Raw genomic sequence first — 19,472 nt, forward strand, 5'->3', positions numbered from 1 at the left:
TGGCAACCTTTGTGTTTCTGCAAGACCACAATGGAACTGAACAGACCACGACAGAACTGGACAATTCCACTAATCAGAAATTCTAACAGCAATTTGAGCTTAGATTCCCTTCACTTCCTAATCAAAGAAAATATGCTGTCATATGTAATCAAGAGAATAAAGTTACTCTCGGAACATTCCATGAAACAGCCTCATCTATGTTTGTCAAATTGCCATAGTGTGCTAACAGTGCGTTATTAATGGAAACTGGTTTTTAAAAAGATCTGGTTTTGACAAATGAGGAATTGCTTGCAAAATCATTGATTAAATTTGCAGGAGTCTAGAATACCATCTTCTGAATGTTTTTGAGTGGACATACAATACTGTGGACATGCAGTAATACTGTACAGACGCTTAAGCTTGTAAGAGCGATTGATGCTTCCTCTGTTTTTGAAGAACTTGCCATGTCAGAAAACCTTCACTTGTGTGCTACTGTGTATTACAGCATACTCTGTTTACCTGTATAGGTGTCTCTGTGTATACATGCATGACCACATATTAGTTAGGAGTTTGGGGAAATACTGTAGCCTCATATTCAGTTCTGAGTCCATTTAACGCAGATTTTGTTTCTCTTGAGAGCTAGGCTTGTGCAGTTACTCTTTCATCTCTTCCTCTGTTTGGCTTCTCTGGCAGACGTGCAGTTGGATTTATTCTGGGATTAATAGCATCTGTTCAGATGCATACTCACAATTATTTTAAAATTTCAGTGTACAAATATTTGTTGTAATGTTTTTGTAAGAGGAGTGGAAAATAAGGAAACTTGAGTAAATTAATAAATATGCAAATTATACTTCTGTATTTAATGTTGAAGGACATCGCAGCATATAGTGATGGGCACAAGCATGCTGGGTCTGTTTAAATGAACATGTCTTGTAGTCTGTCTGCCTCCAGGGTGTTCAGTATGACACAAGTATTGTAAACATGAACCAATTCCATAATCGTGGCAATGAAGTTGCTAGCCACAGACTTTGCTCTTAATTCAGTCTGCATAATACTCTGAGTTTCCAAAGTATTTTTTAGTTGTTTTGTAAGAACATCATGCTTACCTTGACCAAAGTTTAGGAAAACGTTTCTTTTCAATGTCAACTCTCATTTTCCTTAAAACAAAAGCATGACACACATGATGTCTGATACTTCATGGTAACCAAATACCAGTCAAATTGTTCATTCTGAAAAGAAACCTTTTTGACTTCAAAATAGAGCTGATCATAGTAGTTGTATCCTGAGTCACAGTTGTTTTTGGGTGGTTTTGAGGTATTAAGTCTTTCCCAGTAAATTCTTTAGTGAAACGTTTTTTTATGAAAGCAGGCTGTAGAAGTAAGTGTGGTTCCCTTGAAGAATTACTTAATAAATGCCTGACCAGAAAAAGGTGCACTTATGCTGTCTTAGGTTTGCTGAGATGCTTTTGTTGCCTTCATGTTATGGTATTTAAGTTGGGCACGTTGTTAGAGGGTCAGAGCCAAAATTATGGCTTTCAGTGATGGAGGAATTATTTCTGTAGGGTTTTGTGTGAGGTGCTTTGCAAGCATCAGGCATATGATGACACTATAGTTGCTGGTGGTTTTTTTTGCTAGACAATAAATTTCAATAATGTCTGGCCACAGTGATTAGGCAAGCATGCGGACTGAGGACGTATGTTTCCCTTACCCATGATATATTTGGAAATGTGAACAAAGGAGTTGTTCTCAGAGGATGAACACTAAAGCACAGTTAACACTAGAACTGCTAATTTCTCATAATATATAAAGAAAATTAGTATCTGATAGCTGACAGTTTCTTCAGATTCAGTCTGCTAAGGAAGCAGATGCAAGTAATAGTATCTGTGTGTTGATTTAATCACTGCTTGTTTCTTTGAATCCAGCTTATCTCTTGTGGACTCCGCTATTTAATTCTTGTTTCAACCAGAAACGGTTTTAATTCTGGAAGCTGTGTTTTGACATATACTTAGAATTAAATTGAATTTATTTTGTGAAATAATTACTGTTGGTCATCTTTGCTCAAAATTAGGAAGCAGGGAATCATGTCATCTTATATTCCAAATAATGCTTTCCCTCCATTGTCTGCTTAAATGTATAGATTATTCATATAGTTTTTCAATATCAAGTCTTGCTAACAGGTAAAAGCAGTAAAATACCTTTTGCAGGTAGGCTTAAAAGAGAGCAGTTTCCTATTTTGGTCCTTTTGTAAATATCTGCCATAAATCCCATTCATCATAATAAGATTGTGTTTCTTGGATTGTGTCAGAACTATGGTTGATTTTATTAAATTTTGAAGTGAAGAAAGCAAAGGATGGAAGCAGTATAGTGGTAGTACTGACTTCCTTACGTGTCAGTAGGATTGGCATAGTGGCTAATTATACTCTGCTTACTATATGATGTACTGCAGCAAACTATTAAAAAAGGCAGTGTTGCACTAAAGTAATGTTCAGAAGAAGGTCAAGAAATATCTGACATAAAGCTGAACTTCTTGGTACTGCTTTAAAAGTCGTATCTAAAAATCAGGCCTTTTAAAGGACAATACTTAGATTTTTTTTTTTAATTATCAGATAACTGTATATCTTAATTCCTAGTAATTTGCATTGTCTACAAACACTGATGTTTTCATAAATTCATAAATGTTTTCTTAAATCCTGTGCTACTGTGCAGCTTATTACTACTGGTATTTTATAGTGTTCTAATTTTGTGCTTTGTCTGGCGACAGCACAAGTAGTTAAATGTTAATAGAAAATTAAGATTACTAGCACTGTGCTATTATTTGTGTATGCGTGCTGTTCATTACTCATGTACGGGGTGGTGGTTTTAAACTTTTTAAGGGATTGCAATAGCTGCATTCCTGTGATGTATCTTGAGTTTGCTCTTTCCAGCTGACAGTAGCTGAGGCAAAGTATGTAAGGTTATGGACTAGCAGGAGGGAGGCACGTTCTGTGTTGGATGTGGGTCTGCTTTCTTCCCCCCCCCCCCCCTTTTTTTTTTTTTCCTCTTCTTACCTGAATAGAATATTGTTTTTAAGACTGAGTGTATCTGTGGATGTTCCTTTATCAAACAATGTGAGCATGAGTAGTGTAGAGAAGTCACAACTTATCCTTCTCTTCCACTTTGAGCAAGCTTCCATTTCAGAGTGACTGCTGATAGTCCTTCACTGTGAGTGGATTTTACAATAGCCTCACCTTTAACATTTCGTTTGTTTACATGCTTAAACTGAATGTTCCTTCCTGCCTCCCCAAAATCATACTTGGTGTGTATTAGAGAGAGGGGGATTGGTTAAAAAAGTGGGAGTTTCTCCTCGCCGCATCAGTGTAGAGGGTGGCTGTGTATAGTTGGATTAATGCAACTAGTGGGGTGGTAATCTGTGAGGATATAGATGAGGTTATAGGTTTGAGATGGGGACAGGACAACAACCTCCTCAAATGTTTCTGCTGATACAAATAGGATTATGTAATCAAACTCTTGCGGATATAGTTGAACTCGTCTTCAGTCTCAGTGCTGGTTTATGTAGTCCTTATTCAGTTAACACAGCTCACTGCATGGCAGCCTGGGGAAATAGATGTGTTTTGGCTGTGTTAGTGTCCTGGTCCTTTTACTTTTCTGTCCCTTTGGTTGTGACCGAAAAATAATCCAGTGGTTTGATTCATTACAAATGGGTGTTTGTGTTGGAATGATGGGGGATGTGAATGGAATGTTTGACTCCATGAGGAGCATCACCAGGGTATTATTTCTACCCATAGCCTTAGTGAATGAATGCTGATGGTCTTGTGTTTGTAGGAAGCCAGACCAGATCATTCAGTGGCCATTTGTGTCTCTAAATTCCTGTGTACGCAGAAGGCAGTAAGAGATAAGAATGCACTGTTGTTTATATTTATCATTTCCCTGGATGTAGCCCAGTTGCATGCAGTATAATAGCTGTTACTGTATTGAAATATGGAGGGGCACAGGAGTCACGGGGATTTTTGCCAGTATGCTGACACACATGATAGTGACCTAGAGATCTTACTAGAGGTATGGGTGAATGAATTAATCAGGAAGATACATTAATTTTGAGGAGTGATATATTGTAGAGTATATAGTGGGAAGGTTTGGTGTGTGAACCTGATGGCTATGCCTCCTGTAAAGCAGATCTACATTTAACAGGAATTGATAAAACTGCCTGCAGGCTTCTGGTCTGGGAGCATTCTGGAACACAGAATGCTGGTGCTTGGCAGGCATTCCTTGGGGTTTAAGAAATCCTGCAGAGATGACAGGTAGTTTTTTTGTTATGTTAACTGATAGGTGTCTTAGCCAAATGTCCTCATTTTTTCAAAGATGTTTTACCCATCCTATACCTTTTGAGAAGGCAAGAGGCACCGCAGGATGACTTTGACTCAGTGTCCCAGTAATTTGCTGTTACTTAATTATATCTTCTTTCCATTGTTCAAAAAGGAGATACAGGCAGATCAGTGATTCAGTTACAGTGCTCTAAAGTCTTATTCAGTTAGTGTCAATTTCTCTCACAATAATTTACATTTCTGCCATTTCTGTTAGAATACATTGTTTAACTTAGAAAATAGTTTCTGAGTTTGTGCAGAATGCAGGTGTAGGGCAAAGGCACAACAGATATTTTGAAAGCAGCTGTCAGTGGGGTTTGCAAAGTGCCTGCTTGTAGTTTGTGTGGCCATTCAATCTTGAGTCTTGATCCCTGCCCAGTTGTTAACAAATGGCCTGGAAATAATCTTGCTGAGTTTTTTGTTTCCTTTTTTTTTCTTGTCTTTTTTTTTTCCCCTTTTCCCTTGTTCTCTTTTTCCTTTTCCTTTTTTTTTTTTTTTTTTGGTCTGTAGTCAGGCTGCACATGGAGCAACACTTGCAAGTGCATGGTATGTTGTTTTGAAGCACACTTGCTTTGGGAAGTGACTGCTCTGCCATCATTCCCCAAGGGGATGCTTTCTGATTCGGAGAAAACTCCAGGAACAAACTTGCCAGCAGAGTTTCAAGTTGACAAGCAGGTATTCTTTATTGCGGCGCCGGGAGACACGGGGGATAGCTCCTCCTAACTGTGTCCCCGAATTGCTATACAGGTTATCCTTGTATGGTCACTGAGCATATTACATAATTTTCCAAAAAGTTTCCGGCATGCATACAAAAATGTGGTGGTCTTTAAGGGTCGTTTACTTTTCCCAACAATCTTAATTAACATTACAGACATAGCAATCATCCTGGCCTTCTACTTATCAGTTAGTTTAACTGCTCTCATCCTGGGCATCTGCTAGTCCCGGATACTCCCTAGTAGATGCTTACACCAGCTTAATGGGTTTATTAACACCCCAAGCGTAGCAATCATCCTGTTCTTTTACTTATCAGTTAATCTGTGCCCACCCTGGACATCTTCTAGTCCCAGATACTCCCCATCCCCAGGTCCTGTCCTTCTGTTCTGCTTTTCTCACACCTTTTGTACTGAGGTCCTGAAACTATGTCAACTACCTTCAAGCACCGCAGTTGTTTTCCATTACAAAGCCATCAAACTTAACATTACTTAGAACTGATTACATTTTTGTGCCTCCTTGTCTCATTTCAAAACAGATTTATCCAAGTGAGACGGTTTAAAAATAATATTAAAAATGTAACTTCTTTTGTGTCTGTTTTCCCGTTAGTATGTGCTTCTGTTCTGTGTCAGTCCACCAGAAGAGTAGAGTACTGCAGCAGGATGGAGGAACTGTCACACTAGCGTTATCACAGCCAGTATTTCAGGAGTCCCAGAGGAGCACTCAGTGCTCCAGTGCTAGCAAAGATAAATAATAGATGTGAAAGATCACTGAAGAAGGGGCTAAAACTATGGTTTCATCCTCAGGTGTGAGTGCACAGCATGTTAAGTTCTCTTTGTCAAACGCTAGGTTAAGGACTGCTGTAGTGCTCTCTACCTCCTCGCCCAGTAGAGTTTAGACCATCTGAATAAACCCTGCACGTTATTGAGGACTTAACAAGGAAATTATTTCTAGTTTTACAGCAAAATCTCCTCTCTGCTGTAGCAGGCAAGAAATAGTGAGTGATATGAGGTTGTTTTTCTAGGTGACTGCATCATTTGTTATTCTTTATATGAAACAAAATTTGTAAGGTGTAAAAACCTATTAGTGATACTTGTTGATTGCCATTGAAAATATCAATTTTAATGTAGTATTTAAGGGGGTAAAGTAATTTCTTCTTAATATTAAGGACAGTACCTGCACAATTTAATTATGCAACTCTCTCTCTGTAGTTGTTTTGGAAGAAGGAGGTTAGTGGTTTTGTATTTCTTTGTTTTTCAGTGGAAGAATGATTGGAGGGGGAGGGGACTGTTTTTCCTGAAGCTTGAAGGGAGACTGCAGAGTTTGTGCATCTTAGTGGAAGCTGTTAGGTAGCTTCAAAACCAGATTTAAGGATTTGTTAAACCTAAAGGCTGGTGTGTGTTGAAGAAAGTTAGTGGATGTTCCTTTTATGTCTGCAGAAGAAATTGCTGGCTTTTTCATTTTGGTTCAGGTAACCTTTCTCTTCAGTGTCCTCAAGTGTGTAAAAGCAACATAATCTGTACTTACAGTAAATTGTCAGCAAAGCTTCCCACACAGATCCAATAATGTGAGGCAGTATGTGGCCTTTTCTGCCCTTCCTGTGTGCATTTTTTATGATGGTTATAGGTATGCCATAAAAAGTAGATTTGGTTAAGATTATAGGGCTGATGGTGGTAAGTGGAAGGTGATGGGGTTTTTAATGCATTATGGAAGCCCAATTTGATGGGAACATGCCTGTGCTTTTACCTAAGTGGTATTTAGAGTTAATATAAATAGGTAATGGAGGTAGATACTTACTTTGATAAGTCAATAAAGCAGTTCTTGTCCAAAAATAGCAATGCAAAATGAGTCAAGCTCTAAAAATGTTTTGTCTGTGGTATTGACAGCTTAAAATTGCAAGGCAAGTTTGAAAATACTTCGATATTACTGTACCTCTATTCCAGTTTCCAATGTGTCCAGAGACACTTTCACTGGCTAGAAGCAGCTGCTAAAAATGTCTTATTGGTGCTCAAGATTCACCGAAGACATGGTTGCACAAGTTGGCAAGTCCATAAGGAGCCATGTGCTATTTCCGCACAAATAAATGTAGATTCTTGGAATATTGCCTGTAAAAACTGGAATTTGATAGTAATGATGGATTTGTAACTCAGACTGTCTTTGACAGTATCTTTCAAAATTTCCTTTCAATGCAGTTTAAGTAGGTAATTCATGAAGCATGTCTTCTTAACTACAAAATACTGAACTATAATATTTTTCTGTACACAAGTAGCTGTGATTTTTCCGGATGTATTGTTGTTTTTTGTGACAAGCGTTTTTAATAAGTGAGGGTAGATATGATGACTTTTAAAATTATTCTACATCTGCCTTCTGTTGCATTTGTTTATTCTGTCTTCATGTAACTACTCTTAATATGGTTGTGATCATTTTGTTAAAATGATCCAGTGAGGTGGGTTTTGTGGTCATAAGCGTAAGTCCCCTGTGGCCTAGGCTGTTTCGTTTGTCAGTGTTTTAATGACCAGGCAAAATGCTCTGCTTTCTTGAGGTCCATTGGTGGCTGCTTGGAAGCGTTTATTAGTGCTCACAAGAAACTAAGGAAGTGCTGGCTTTGAGGAAGATCAGCAGATGCTGTTTGCTGTTCACACAGCAAGAGTACAAAAAAAAGGAGACAGCTCCCTTGCTCCAAGGGGTAGAATGCACAGTGATCTGCAGTCTGTCTTTAGAAATTGCATGGACATAACTAAATTAACAAATTGGCATTAGAGCTCTTTGCCCAGGACTCTTAAATAGCAGAAGACATTTGTATTGAATTTTATTCTGGAAAAGAATGGGGTTGTCATCTTGTCACAGGTCTGAGGATGTTAACCAAGTATGTTGTTTCAGATTTTGAGTAAGGAAGTTACGTACCACCAGCCTATAACAGATGATAGTAACCTTGGTTAACAAAGTTAAAAAGCATGTACTTTCATGAAAGTATGGCTTTTAGTGTAGTTCCTTTAGACTTTTGACTGGGTCTACTAAACAACCTTAGACGTGCCTGTCAAATTTCTCTTTCACTTGCTTCAGCTTTGAGAAAGACTCATCTTTGATGTGATTAAAAATGCATAGAAGGATCTTATTTCCAGGCAGTGTCATTTGAAACCTGAGGTGGTAGAAGGGCTTAAGAATGTACACAGAGAGTATGTTTTTCTCTTACATATGATACTTGCAGTCTGATGTTAGGATTTAAACAGCTGCCACTTCCCACGGGAAATAATCCACTGTGATTTTAGGTTATGTGACTATTCTGTGTTTTAATCACTGTCTATTTTTAGGGCTTCAGAAAGGTAAAATGTAGTGGGTGAGATATGCGAGAAAGAGAATATTTTCCCTTGATTCCTTTTACACAAATAGTGGGGGAAGGCATAATGATGTGTGTGTGTGAGGGTAGCTGTATCATCCAAGGGTCCCTACTGCTGCAGTATGTGAGCAGGAGGAGTAAGGTGGTATTTGGCCATGGTCTGCAGCACTATAGAATTACAGATACGGTTAAATCTAAAAGAGAGTTTGGAAATAGATTGGCAGGTCATCTGGATTGTCTGCAGTTAAATGATAGAGGCTTGATTGTATCATGATAATTGAAACGCTACCTAGTAGCTAGTGTTTCTTCAGTGGAGTACTGTCAAGGGATTGACACCATAATCTTTTATTTAAAGGGAAGAATAATCTGTATAGTTACAGGATGCTTTCATGCCACTTAGTAGTTTTGTACTATGTAAGAATTATTTTACTGCATTAACTGTTTCAGCAGGAAGTTATAATTTCAATGAAAACAGTTTACTTTCTACAAAAGAAGGAAGACTGAAGGCTGAAATTACTCTGAAGGTTTTTTTGTCAGTTATCTCAAAATATGCAAAAGTATTTATTTTAAAATAGTGTTAAGATTGCTACTTACAAGAATAACTATGATTGCTAAGAAACAGTATATGCTTCATTAGTGTTGATATGGCATGCTATAGAAATCCTAAATAAAAGGACTCCACAGCAGTGCAAGTCTTCATAGCTTGTGCTTTCTCAGTGGTGCAAATCTTCTTAGCTTGACTGTTCTCAAAGAGTCAAGCTCTTTGACAAGATTGTTCCCAAAGAGAACAGTCAGCATCACCCTTGCAACGGGTTTTATAGGAGCGATTTAAGCTATCATCTCTTTTATTAGCAAATATGGTTTGTTTGCATGCTCTTCTCCATAGTAATTTTGTAATCTTCCAAAGAATCCAGAGACTTCTCCTGAAAGGCATTAATGTTTTTCTGTATAGCAGGCTGTGATGTTTAAAGATTCTGAGATTTATCAAGGCAAGTATACAGTCCCTGTGTTGTTCACTTAAACAAGGACATAATCCTTTTCACTTAAACAAGGACATAATCCTCTTCACTTAAACATAGTTTAATGCAGTGGATGGGTTTATTGATGGCCATTAGGGTTTCCTACAGTCTGCAGTGTTTTTCAAAGGTGGATGCTGTTGTGAAGCAGGGTTAGAACATGTGCTTACGCAGCCTTTTCCCACTGATGTGATGTGGAGAAGAGGCTGCACCTGCCAGTCTTGTCAGAAGAGCAGCAGCCATGTTAGTCCGGTGGGAAATCTCTTGCTAGTATTGAAGTTTTTAGTGTTTTACATGTTTTAGTCAAGCTGTCCCATGCTTGTTGTGCATTTCTTCAGAAATTTTTATGTTTACCTTTTTATAAATGTTAACTCTTTACAAAGTATGCGTGTTTGTCCAGTTTGCTTACCAACACAGATATCTTGTGTTTTTAAGGTTGTAGATCAACCTATGAACGTGATTCTGATCTTTTTATTAGGATATGTGCCTGTGACATTAAAGGACTAGAGATGTCCTTTTTACAATATTTACTGTACTTAAAATGAAGGTATGCACGGTATCCAGGTGGTAGGGCAGACTCCTACATGCAGGGTTAGTGCCAAGTTGAAGGCTGGAAGAAGGAGCACAGTAAGGTTTTTTTGAATCCTGATGCTTACTAGCTGGAAGTTGATAGAAAAATGAATCCACAGGGTTAATTCTGTGTTGTTATTGTTTGTTTGTTTGTTGTTTTTTTTTTTTTCTCCAAACTCATCATGTTTTCTAAAAGACTTCTCTGTAGCTTAATGTTGGTTGCTACGCATGTGCAACACCACCATCTTCTTACCTGCTTTAGGTCAGTGATTTACGGCCTCCACTATGTGCTGCTAATTGTTCCCACTGAGTTATTTTTAGGGTGGCTTGTGCATATGTATGCTGAATTGTGAAGACACTTTTGGAGATAGTGTATTTGGAAGCCTGAGGCAGTACGGAAGTGCAGCAGTATTCTGTTTATAGAACTGGGTCAGCAAGTGTACCTTAAGGCTGACCTCCAACAGGACACTGTTTGCAAGTGCAGTTCATGACTTTATACTCTGTAAAGGCTCATATATGGATTTAAATCTAGTATGATAAGAAGAGTGCCAGATAGCATTGGCAGTTCAGCTACAGTTCTGAATATGTCAAGAGGAAAAAGCTACTCTCTTTTGTTTGTGGGGTTAGAGATAAATGTGTTGAAATAAAATTCCTGAGTGTAAAGGGATAATTTTAATTAAAAGGAGGGTAGGTCAAACAAGATGAAGATTGTAAATTTTCTTATGCATGGGAATATGACTTGTGATAGAATAAGTAGCCTCACAGAGAAAGAAAAATTAACGTCTTATATTAAAAAACCACACCCAAATGACAAGTAACCATTGTGCTTTCAAACTCGGAGATTTCTGACTGTAATCCATAGCAGCAGTATATTCAAACTATAGTGTTTCTTATCTGAGTCCTTTTACAAATACCTTTCTAAGCATATGAAAGACGTCCGTGGGTGATTCATCCTTGCCATTTCTGACTAGTGTGTTGCTGAGGTGCCTTGTTAGGAAGGGGAACAGTTAATGTAGTGTTTGACAAACTGCTCATATCCCTCATCAGACTCTTTTTTCATCTCTTGCCTTTGGTTGGTGGCCTTTCTTTCTGTGCATGGAAGGCCTGTGATCTTTTGAGGACTGTTTGAGAAGGCAGTTTTCCACATCGTGAAGATCAGCAGTTACACCAGCTCTCAGTTTTGCAAGATAGTGTGTTCCATGATGTAATTGATGCGCGGATTGACTCCACAACTCGTTAAAGTTGTAAAGTAGGTATGCTTTTTATTCAGCGCTGAGACGCACGGGGATAATTCCTCAAAGTCATGCGTACCTCAGTGTTGTTTCCCTCTACATTTATTCTCTAAAGTTATATATATTCATAAGGTTGCACAACACGCCTATACATATTCATGTCCTATCCCCGCTTTGTATTATAATGAGCCGGAAGGTCCTCTGCACCTGCGCAGTGCCCCCTCTGGTCATGGGCAGGGGTCTCAAGATGAAGTAAATGAGTCTTCCTCTTCTTGCACTTTTCACCTTTCAGTCTTCACATATGGCCTTAGGGTTTGGTCGGTATCCCAGCCATAAACCATCTGCTTCTCCTCCTTATCAGTAGATGCAGGTGTCTGCTTTTCCTTATCAATAGCTGCTTATCAATAGGACCAAGTGTCTGCTTTTCCTTATCAATAGGACCAGGTGCCTTTGTTCTGCTTAGCAGGCATTTACAACAGACAGTACTTTTGTTTAAGCAAGCAAATTCCTCTAACCCCCTTGTACAACCCCCCTGTACATTGGTCAGCTCTCTGCATCATAATGAGATGTGTTCTTGGTCTAAACAGGGCATTAATGACTTGAAATTTGCAGCTAATACAAAATGAAACAAGCTCATGCCAGATGCAGGACACTGAGCCTTGCCATTTAATTAAGGAGGAACCAAGAGTGAAATTAGGTTAAAAACCCTGAATAGATTGCTGTTACAAAACAGTGAGCAGATAGGTAGATATTGGAGATACAAAAAAAAAAATCAAATTAATATGTACTATATCCTTGTGGAGTTTGCAGTGCTTGTAGATGTCAGGACCTATAGGTGTGGCTTGAGGCAGTCTTGCAGTAGCTTTTACTGTTAGGAAGATGATATGCTCTTTCTTGCATGAAGACACATTATTCTGTAGTTTTTAGCTATCCTGTCTCTTATGTGTATGTTCCAGTGAAAAGGTTGAGGGAGATTTTGACTTGTCACAGCAGTTTACAGACTTTTATTAAATTGTGTTTTTAAAACAATAATGATCAGACAAAGGATACATTAAAATTTTATCTTCCAAGCTTTTAGTACTTGAAATCTGACAAATAATGAAAACATCAATACTAAGAAAAGGAATACTCAAGGATACATAACAAGGACATAAAAAAATCAGAACTGTTTTTGTTTGTTTATTTTTTTTAGGACCCATTTTAATCTTTAGTCAAGGAAACAAATAACCTTGTTGTTTCTTAGAAAAATGTTTTACCTTTTATAAGTTTTCCGACACAGAGACATTTTCATACGGTTACATGGGTTAGTTCAAGAATTCTTTGAGGTGATCTGCAGGGAAATTACACTTTTTAAAAAGTAGTGGAGTAGGAAAAGATATGTATGTTTAACAGATCCTTAAATGTAAGTTGAAGAGCTTAATTAGCTAATTTGGATATGTCTTGCATCTGTTTGAATTTAGGCACAAAATGTGAAGTCAGCATTATTAGTGCAGTTGGTTTTAAAGTTTTATGAATAACAAAATACTTAAAGTGATTAAAAATACAGCCACTTAAGTATTTTGTATATGATATCTCAGAGAATATATGAGATTATCTGAGCAGTTATATGACTGAAAGACAGTAGACTTGACTCTTTGAGCTTTTTTTGCTTCAGATTCTTGCTGTACTCAATCAACTTCTTTGACTGGAGTCCATGTTACAAAATTCTGCAAAATCCTCTTTAATAGGTGTCATTGTAGGATTTTTTTATGTTTATCTGTCCAAGTTCATTAATATTTTGTGTTTGAAGACAAATGCTTGATTTCTCTTTTAAAGTGTTGGAAAGTGTTAGGTGATTTCTGTACTTCAGCATAATTTGTGTTGTGGTAAATAAACCAGGAAGGTAATACTTTAGCTCTACGTAGGCACATATTTAATATGATACGTAAACTGCTTAAGCCAGCTGGCCAGTGTGCCACTCTGGCTGCATTGCATTTTTTTTTTTTAATCCAAAATTCTGTTTTCCAGCAAAACCTTTGTGTGTTTTAACTTTTTCTTTTGTTTTGAATTGTGAAATTAATGAAAAATTAGTATGGCTAATTCCTGCCCTGTAAGAGGTAAAATTTGCAGTTCACTGTACTTGTATAAAACTGACAAAGTAGCCTTTTACTATGCCCTTTTTTTCTGTAGGGAGAAAACAGAGGAAGAAAGAATTAACATTTTCGAAAAGTGACAATAGAAAGGCATGGTAGATTTTATCTCTTTTCCTCTGTATACATGCATGCCTATTTCCTGCACACACATGTAGCTTTTTTGCTTCCTGTATGGCATTTGTTGCCTTAGGGTATACAAAAGTAATTGTACAATTGCCTAGTCAAATATGGCCTTGTTTGATGAACACCACGCCCGCTACTCTTAAAAGATATTAGATATTTATTCATTAATCTTGCTCCTAGAACAAATCATATCTGACAACATGATAAATTATATATTTGTTATTCTCCTTGTAAATTATTCTCACAAACACAATCTACAAAAAAAAACCTATGCAGAAAAATTTATTCCTTTCTTGTCAGTGGGAGAGATCAGGATTCTAACAGTTTTCACTAGAGGAGACTTTAGAAGTCTCCTCTAGGCTGCATGGACCTTCAAATATGTGTCTTGATGCAGCTTTTGACTTGATGCCAGCTACCAGTACAGTTGCTTGTACTGGTAGGTCTGAGACAGTGAAAGCTTATAGCTATATTTGGTTTAGAATGAGGTAGCTTAAAAATCTGGCACACTGGATTGAGATGAGAAGCATGTATTTGTAAATTAGGTCTACTGCTGCCATGGGCTTTAAGTATACTTTTGTCCTATAGGGTTTAAACCTGCTTTTACTTTCCTCAAAAGCTTCTGTGCTGACTTAGCCTTCTTCCATTGCGGCTTCAGTGTATTCAGCCAGAGCTATGTGACTGATTCTGATGGAACTAAGTGATCTTGAAGGTCCCTTCCAACCCAAACCATTCTATGATTCTGTGACTGACTTCATATGCCAGATAGGTACTTCCCAGACTTCTGTATTCTGTTTGCATGAAGGCATGACCATTGCAAGGTCTAATACAGTTTTGGTGTTACTTTATTGAATGGTTTTGTGTAGCCTTTTCTTAACAGTGAATGGCTGTTAATTTATCTGTATTCATCGCCTATAATTAATTAAACTTCTCTGGGTGTGGTTAAAATGTGCAATTTCTTTTAAACAGCATCTCTATATGTATTACATGTAGATGCATGTACCCGCCTTTCATCTTCAGTGTAGAATGACTACAAAATACTGAAGCACACAGAAGAATTGTTAGCCCTGTTCATGTAAGACAGACAAATGATCACATACTTCAGAATGTTGTAGAAAACCTAGGTATTTAAAAATCTCATTTCTCCGAACTTCTCTAATACAAAATGGAATTACCTATTCATTACATGTCCTCTGCTGTTTGCCTTACGATCCTCGAAGGTTCAGTTCTTTGTATTCAGGATGAAAATTGTTGATTAAAGGTGTGAAAGTTGATGGTAATTAGGGTTGTGTTGTATGCTGAAGTTAGTGTAATTCATAACAGTTTCTTATATGACTCTGCATGTTAGAAGCATGCATTTGCAAATCTGGCTCATATTAAATTGCAGTTCATTTTTATACACAATTTCACAGAGTATGTGCTTTAAAAATGTCGTTGAAGCATTCTGGGTAATAGTTCTCAGGTTTTAAGTGGGAAACGTGTAAATACCATTCTTATCAGGCTTTGGTGAGCTGATTTTTTTATATGGATGTATATGCTGTCTATTGCATATGTTCGTGAATGTGAAGTTCTTGCATTCAACTGTATAAAACCAAATTCACTGCTTCCCCACATTGTGTTTTCGGACAATAGATTATTACAAAATAAACCAGCGTAGTGTTCAGCTCTTTTGTGACAAATGGGTATGCCTTTTAGGTACTGTATTGCAGGAGGCAATGTGGGTAATTTTGAGTCTTCATAAACAGGGGACACTTTTTGTTTGCAGTTTTGGTGTTTTTTTTTTTCCAGAATTTAATGTAATACAAGAGCATAACACCACATCCTTTGGCTGTTGTCAGAAAGTGGTGCATATATATCCATGTTTCTTACAGCACTCTTATTCAAGATTTAAGTGGTTGTAATTTTTTTTTTTGCCTTCTAAAACTAGACTTATTTCTGTACAGAGTTTTAATACAGTTTAGATGATTAAATGTTAGTTTATTGAAGCTTCTCCAAATGTCTTCATATAAATATGCTAATTTATTGCTCTTGAAAAATCTTACCTACTTCATTCTAATTTATATTCCCTGGTTCATCCGAAGATATAAATATCTTAAGTATAAAGGAGCAATTCCTCAGTTCATTGTTGAACATTTTTCCGGCAACATTTAAAACGTATCAAGTGGTTTCCATGTCTTCAGTCTGTATTTTTACAGTGTTATACTTGTCACTTCAGTAACGGCGTGTGTGATAAGAAAGTTACTCGAGTTTCTAAACTTTTTTTGATCTTCATTTGAATTTGAGAAGCATCCAGATATCTGCCAGCCTTAAAGTAGTGCATGAGGTACTGACAAAATTGCACAGTGAAATGTTTCTTGCAAGTGTTGTGTTTTACTAAACATTTTCCAGCATGAGGCAGCTGCAACTTCATCAGAACTGCTGCACCTAACCTGTAGGCAATTGAATGCATATATTTAGCTGCAGAGTTCCAATAATGAATGTAAAGTAATCTTAGGGGGCAGTTGTTATTTTCAAAATACATAGTGGTAACAGCTTCTGTAGCCCTTGGAAAAGGATAAAGATGATGTTTCCTTCTCACTGGAAAAGGATATTTTTTCTCATGATTCCTGTTCCTACATGCTCTTGTAAAAAAACCATTCTAGATTTATTGTAGGCCCCCTTAAGGTACTGAAAGACTGTTGCAAGTTCTCCCTGGAGCCTTTTCTTCTCCAGGCTGAACAACCCCAACTCTGTCTTCACAGGAGAGGTGCTCCAGCCTGCTGAGCATCTTTGTGGCCCTTCTCTGGACTCTCTCCAACAGGTCCACATCCTTCTTGTGTTTGGAGCCCCAGAGCTGGATGTAGTACTCCATGTTGGGGTCTCATGAGAGCAGAGTAGAGGGGGAGAATCACCTCCCTCTCCCTGTTGGTCTCACTCCTTTTGATGCAGCCCAGCATACAGTTGGCTTTCTGGGCTGCAAGCACATGCTGCCAGGTCATGTTGAGCCTCTCATCAGCCAACACCCCTGATCTTTTTCCTCATAGCTGCTCTCAGTCCACTCTCTGTCCAGCCTGTAGTTGTGCTTAGGATTGCCCTGACCCAGGTGCAGGACCTTGCACTAGAAGTTCATGAGGTTCACGCAGACCCCCTCTCAATTGTGTCAAGGTCCCTCTGGATGGCATCCTTTTTCTCCAGCATGTTGACCATACCACTCAGCTTGGTGTCATCAGCAAACTTGCTGACGGTACACTCAATCCCGTTGTCCATGTCACTGCCAAATGATGTTTAACACCAGCAGTGCCAATACTTATCTCTGAACAGCAGCTCTTGTCACTGGTCTCCAGTTTGACATTGAGCCGTTGACTGCAACTCTTCAGGTGCGACTGTCCAGCCAATTCCTATCCACCAAATAGTCTATCCATCAAATTCTTGTTTCTCCAGTTTAGAAGCAAGGTTATGGTGTGGGACAGTTTTGCCCAAGTCCAGGTAGATGATATCAGTTGTTCTTTTCCACCAGTGCTGTAGCTCTGTTGTAAAAGGCCACCAATTTGTCAGGCAGAATTTGCCCTTAGTGAAGCCATGTTGGCTATCACCAATCACCTCCTTATTTTCCACGTGCATTAGCATGGTTTCCAGGAGAAACTGCTTCATGATCTTGCCAGGCACTGAGGTGAGACTGACCAGCCTGTAGTTCTCCTGTTTAACCTTTTAAAAATGGTGATTATGTTTCCCCTTTTCCAGTCAGTGGGAACTTCCCTGGACTGACATGACCTCTTAAAATTTGATGGACAGTGGTGTAGCCACTTCATCCACCAGTTCCCTCACGACCTGTGGATGCATTTCATCAGGCCCCGTGGACTTGTGCACTTTCAGGTTCCTTAGATGGTCTCAAACCTGATCTTCTACAGTGGGTGATTCTTAATTCTCCCATTCCCTGCCTTTGCCTCCTATGACTTGGTTGGTGTGGCTGGAGGTCTTGCTGGTGAACACCAAGGCAAAAAAAAATTGCATACCTTGGCCTTCTCCATGTCCCTGGTAACCAGGTCTCCTATTTCCTTCTGTAGAGGGCCCCCATTTTCCCTAGTCTTCCTTTTGTCAACAGCATACCTATACAAGCTTTTCTTGTGGCCCTTGATGTCTCTGGACAGATTTAATTCTACTGGGGCTTTATCTTTGCTAACCTGATCCCTGACTGCTTGAACAGTTTCTCTGTATTCCTTCCTGTCCTTGCTTCACCCTCTGTAGGCTTCCTTTTTGTGTTGGAGTTTGTCCAGGAGCTAGTTGTTCATCAGTGCAGACCTCCTCGTGTTTTTGCCTGACTTCCTCTGTGTTGTAGTATGCATCTTCCTTTCTGTTCTTGCTTGGCTTATGAATTAGTGTTAATGTTGAATCTGGAAATAGAAACTGGAAAATTTGAAACTGTGTGTTCAAACTCAGGACTTGAAACATTGTGAAGGTTGTGCAAAAATATAATTGCATTCTGAATATACATTTAAAATTTGTATTTTTTTAATGACTTCTTAAAGGAAAACTTTATTCAGTTATAGAGAATTGCTTATTTTTCTTATTAACTAGTGTATTCTTCCATTTCAGAATGTATGAAAACATGTCCACAATGGTGTATTTAAAGGAAGAGAAGTTGGAGAAGCTCACTCAAGATGAAATCATCGCCAAAACTAAGCAAGTGATCAATGGACTAGAGGCACTGAAGAATGAGCACAATTCAATTTTACAGAGTTTACTTGAAACACTGAAATGTTTGAAGAAAGATGATGAAACTAATCTGGTTGAGGAAAAATCAAACATGATTCGAAAGTCACTGGAAATGCTGGAGCTTGGCCTTAGTGAAGCGCAGGTAAAACTGCAGTAAGAATAAAGTCTTTCAGACGTTGAGGACCTAAGATTTGCCTTACTGAGTATTAGTAATGTGCTGGGACATTTATGTTGTTATTGTAAGTTAAGGAAAAAGACTGCTGTAATAGTAGAGTTAGATACTATTTGTCTTGCTGTGTTACAGAACTAATTATGCATTCAGCATTGCAGCACTGAGGCTCATAATTGAGACCTCTTTACTTAGTGAGACAGTGGCTATTTGCTGTTTAGACTTTTCCACAGCATTAGGCGGATAATGTTTAAGCAACTCAAGAACTAAACTTTGGCATTCTAACTCTAAATTATTGCATATGTATGTCTCCCACACACAAATAAATTTGCTCCAACCTTTGAGCTCTGCTGCAATCTTAAGTTCATGTTTATATTCCCTTGATTCTGAGATTCTTTATAATAACTTACAATGCTCCTGGATCTCAAGAATCTGTAATGTTTATTGAATATTTTCCTAAACCAAAATTGAATCTAAAAGCATTTTAAAGGTTGGGAATTGAGTATACAATGTAAGTTTCACTCTTAAAGGACTCCTTCTTTGAACTATCTTAGTTGATGAAGGTATTGTCTACAGAAGATGAGTAAAAAGATGTTTGTTTAGTCAGGATATTAGGAGTGTATTTACAGTCCAACTTTAGGGTATTTTGTACTAGGTCAGAAACCTGAAATCTGATGTGATGTGACACAGTCATCAGTATAAAATGGCAGAGTGTTTGCAGATGAGTTGAAAATGCCAATGAGTCAGCCCTATATTAATAGGCTTTATCTTTGTAACTGCTTAGTCTTTTCATCGAGCTGTTGAGCTATTACTGTTCGGTGATCTGAAGTTGTGTGCATTGGACCATGATGAATTGAAGCCTGAGAGAATGAACAAGTATGGGTTACCAGACCTGGCAATGTAGAAAGAGCCCCTGGACATTATGGTGCAAACTAGGTCATTTTTTATTAGTATTTTGTGTAAGTTTTTATCCCTTCTATTGGAATAAAATACTAGAAGAGATATGGAATAAAATTACAATAGTAGAGTTACCTTTAGTGGGTGTTTGTAGAGGATCTGTGAATGAATAACTTGTCTCTTCTAATTTTGCCATGGTATTGGGACTCAGAAAAGGTACTTCTGATTCTTGGCTCTGTTGGATTTAGCAGCCTCAG

The 19,472-nt window shown here is 38.1% G+C and overlaps 1 protein-coding gene across 6 annotated transcripts in view; it reads left to right on the forward strand.

Annotated features, from left to right (window-relative positions):
• The window catches only part of KLC1 (kinesin light chain 1), a 49,211-nt gene that overhangs the window by 2,065 nt on the left and 27,674 nt on the right, over positions 1–19,472 (forward strand). For all 6 annotated transcript variants that reach the window (XM_062628040.1, XM_062628038.1, XM_062628037.1 and 3 more), the window contains one exon: positions 18,030–18,291. In XM_062628040.1, coding sequence (XP_062484024.1) covers positions 18,031–18,291 — 261 coding nt within the window. In that variant the 5' untranslated portion in view covers position 18,030. Of the gene's footprint in view, positions 1–18,029; positions 18,292–19,472 lie in introns of those variants that run through there.

This window comes from Pezoporus occidentalis, unplaced genomic scaffold (assembly GCF_034315485.1).
Source record: "Pezoporus occidentalis ecotype Australia unplaced genomic scaffold, CSIRO_AGI_Poc_V1 ctg31, whole genome shotgun sequence".
NCBI classification, from domain to species: domain Eukaryota; kingdom Metazoa; phylum Chordata; class Aves; order Psittaciformes; family Psittacidae; genus Pezoporus; species Pezoporus occidentalis.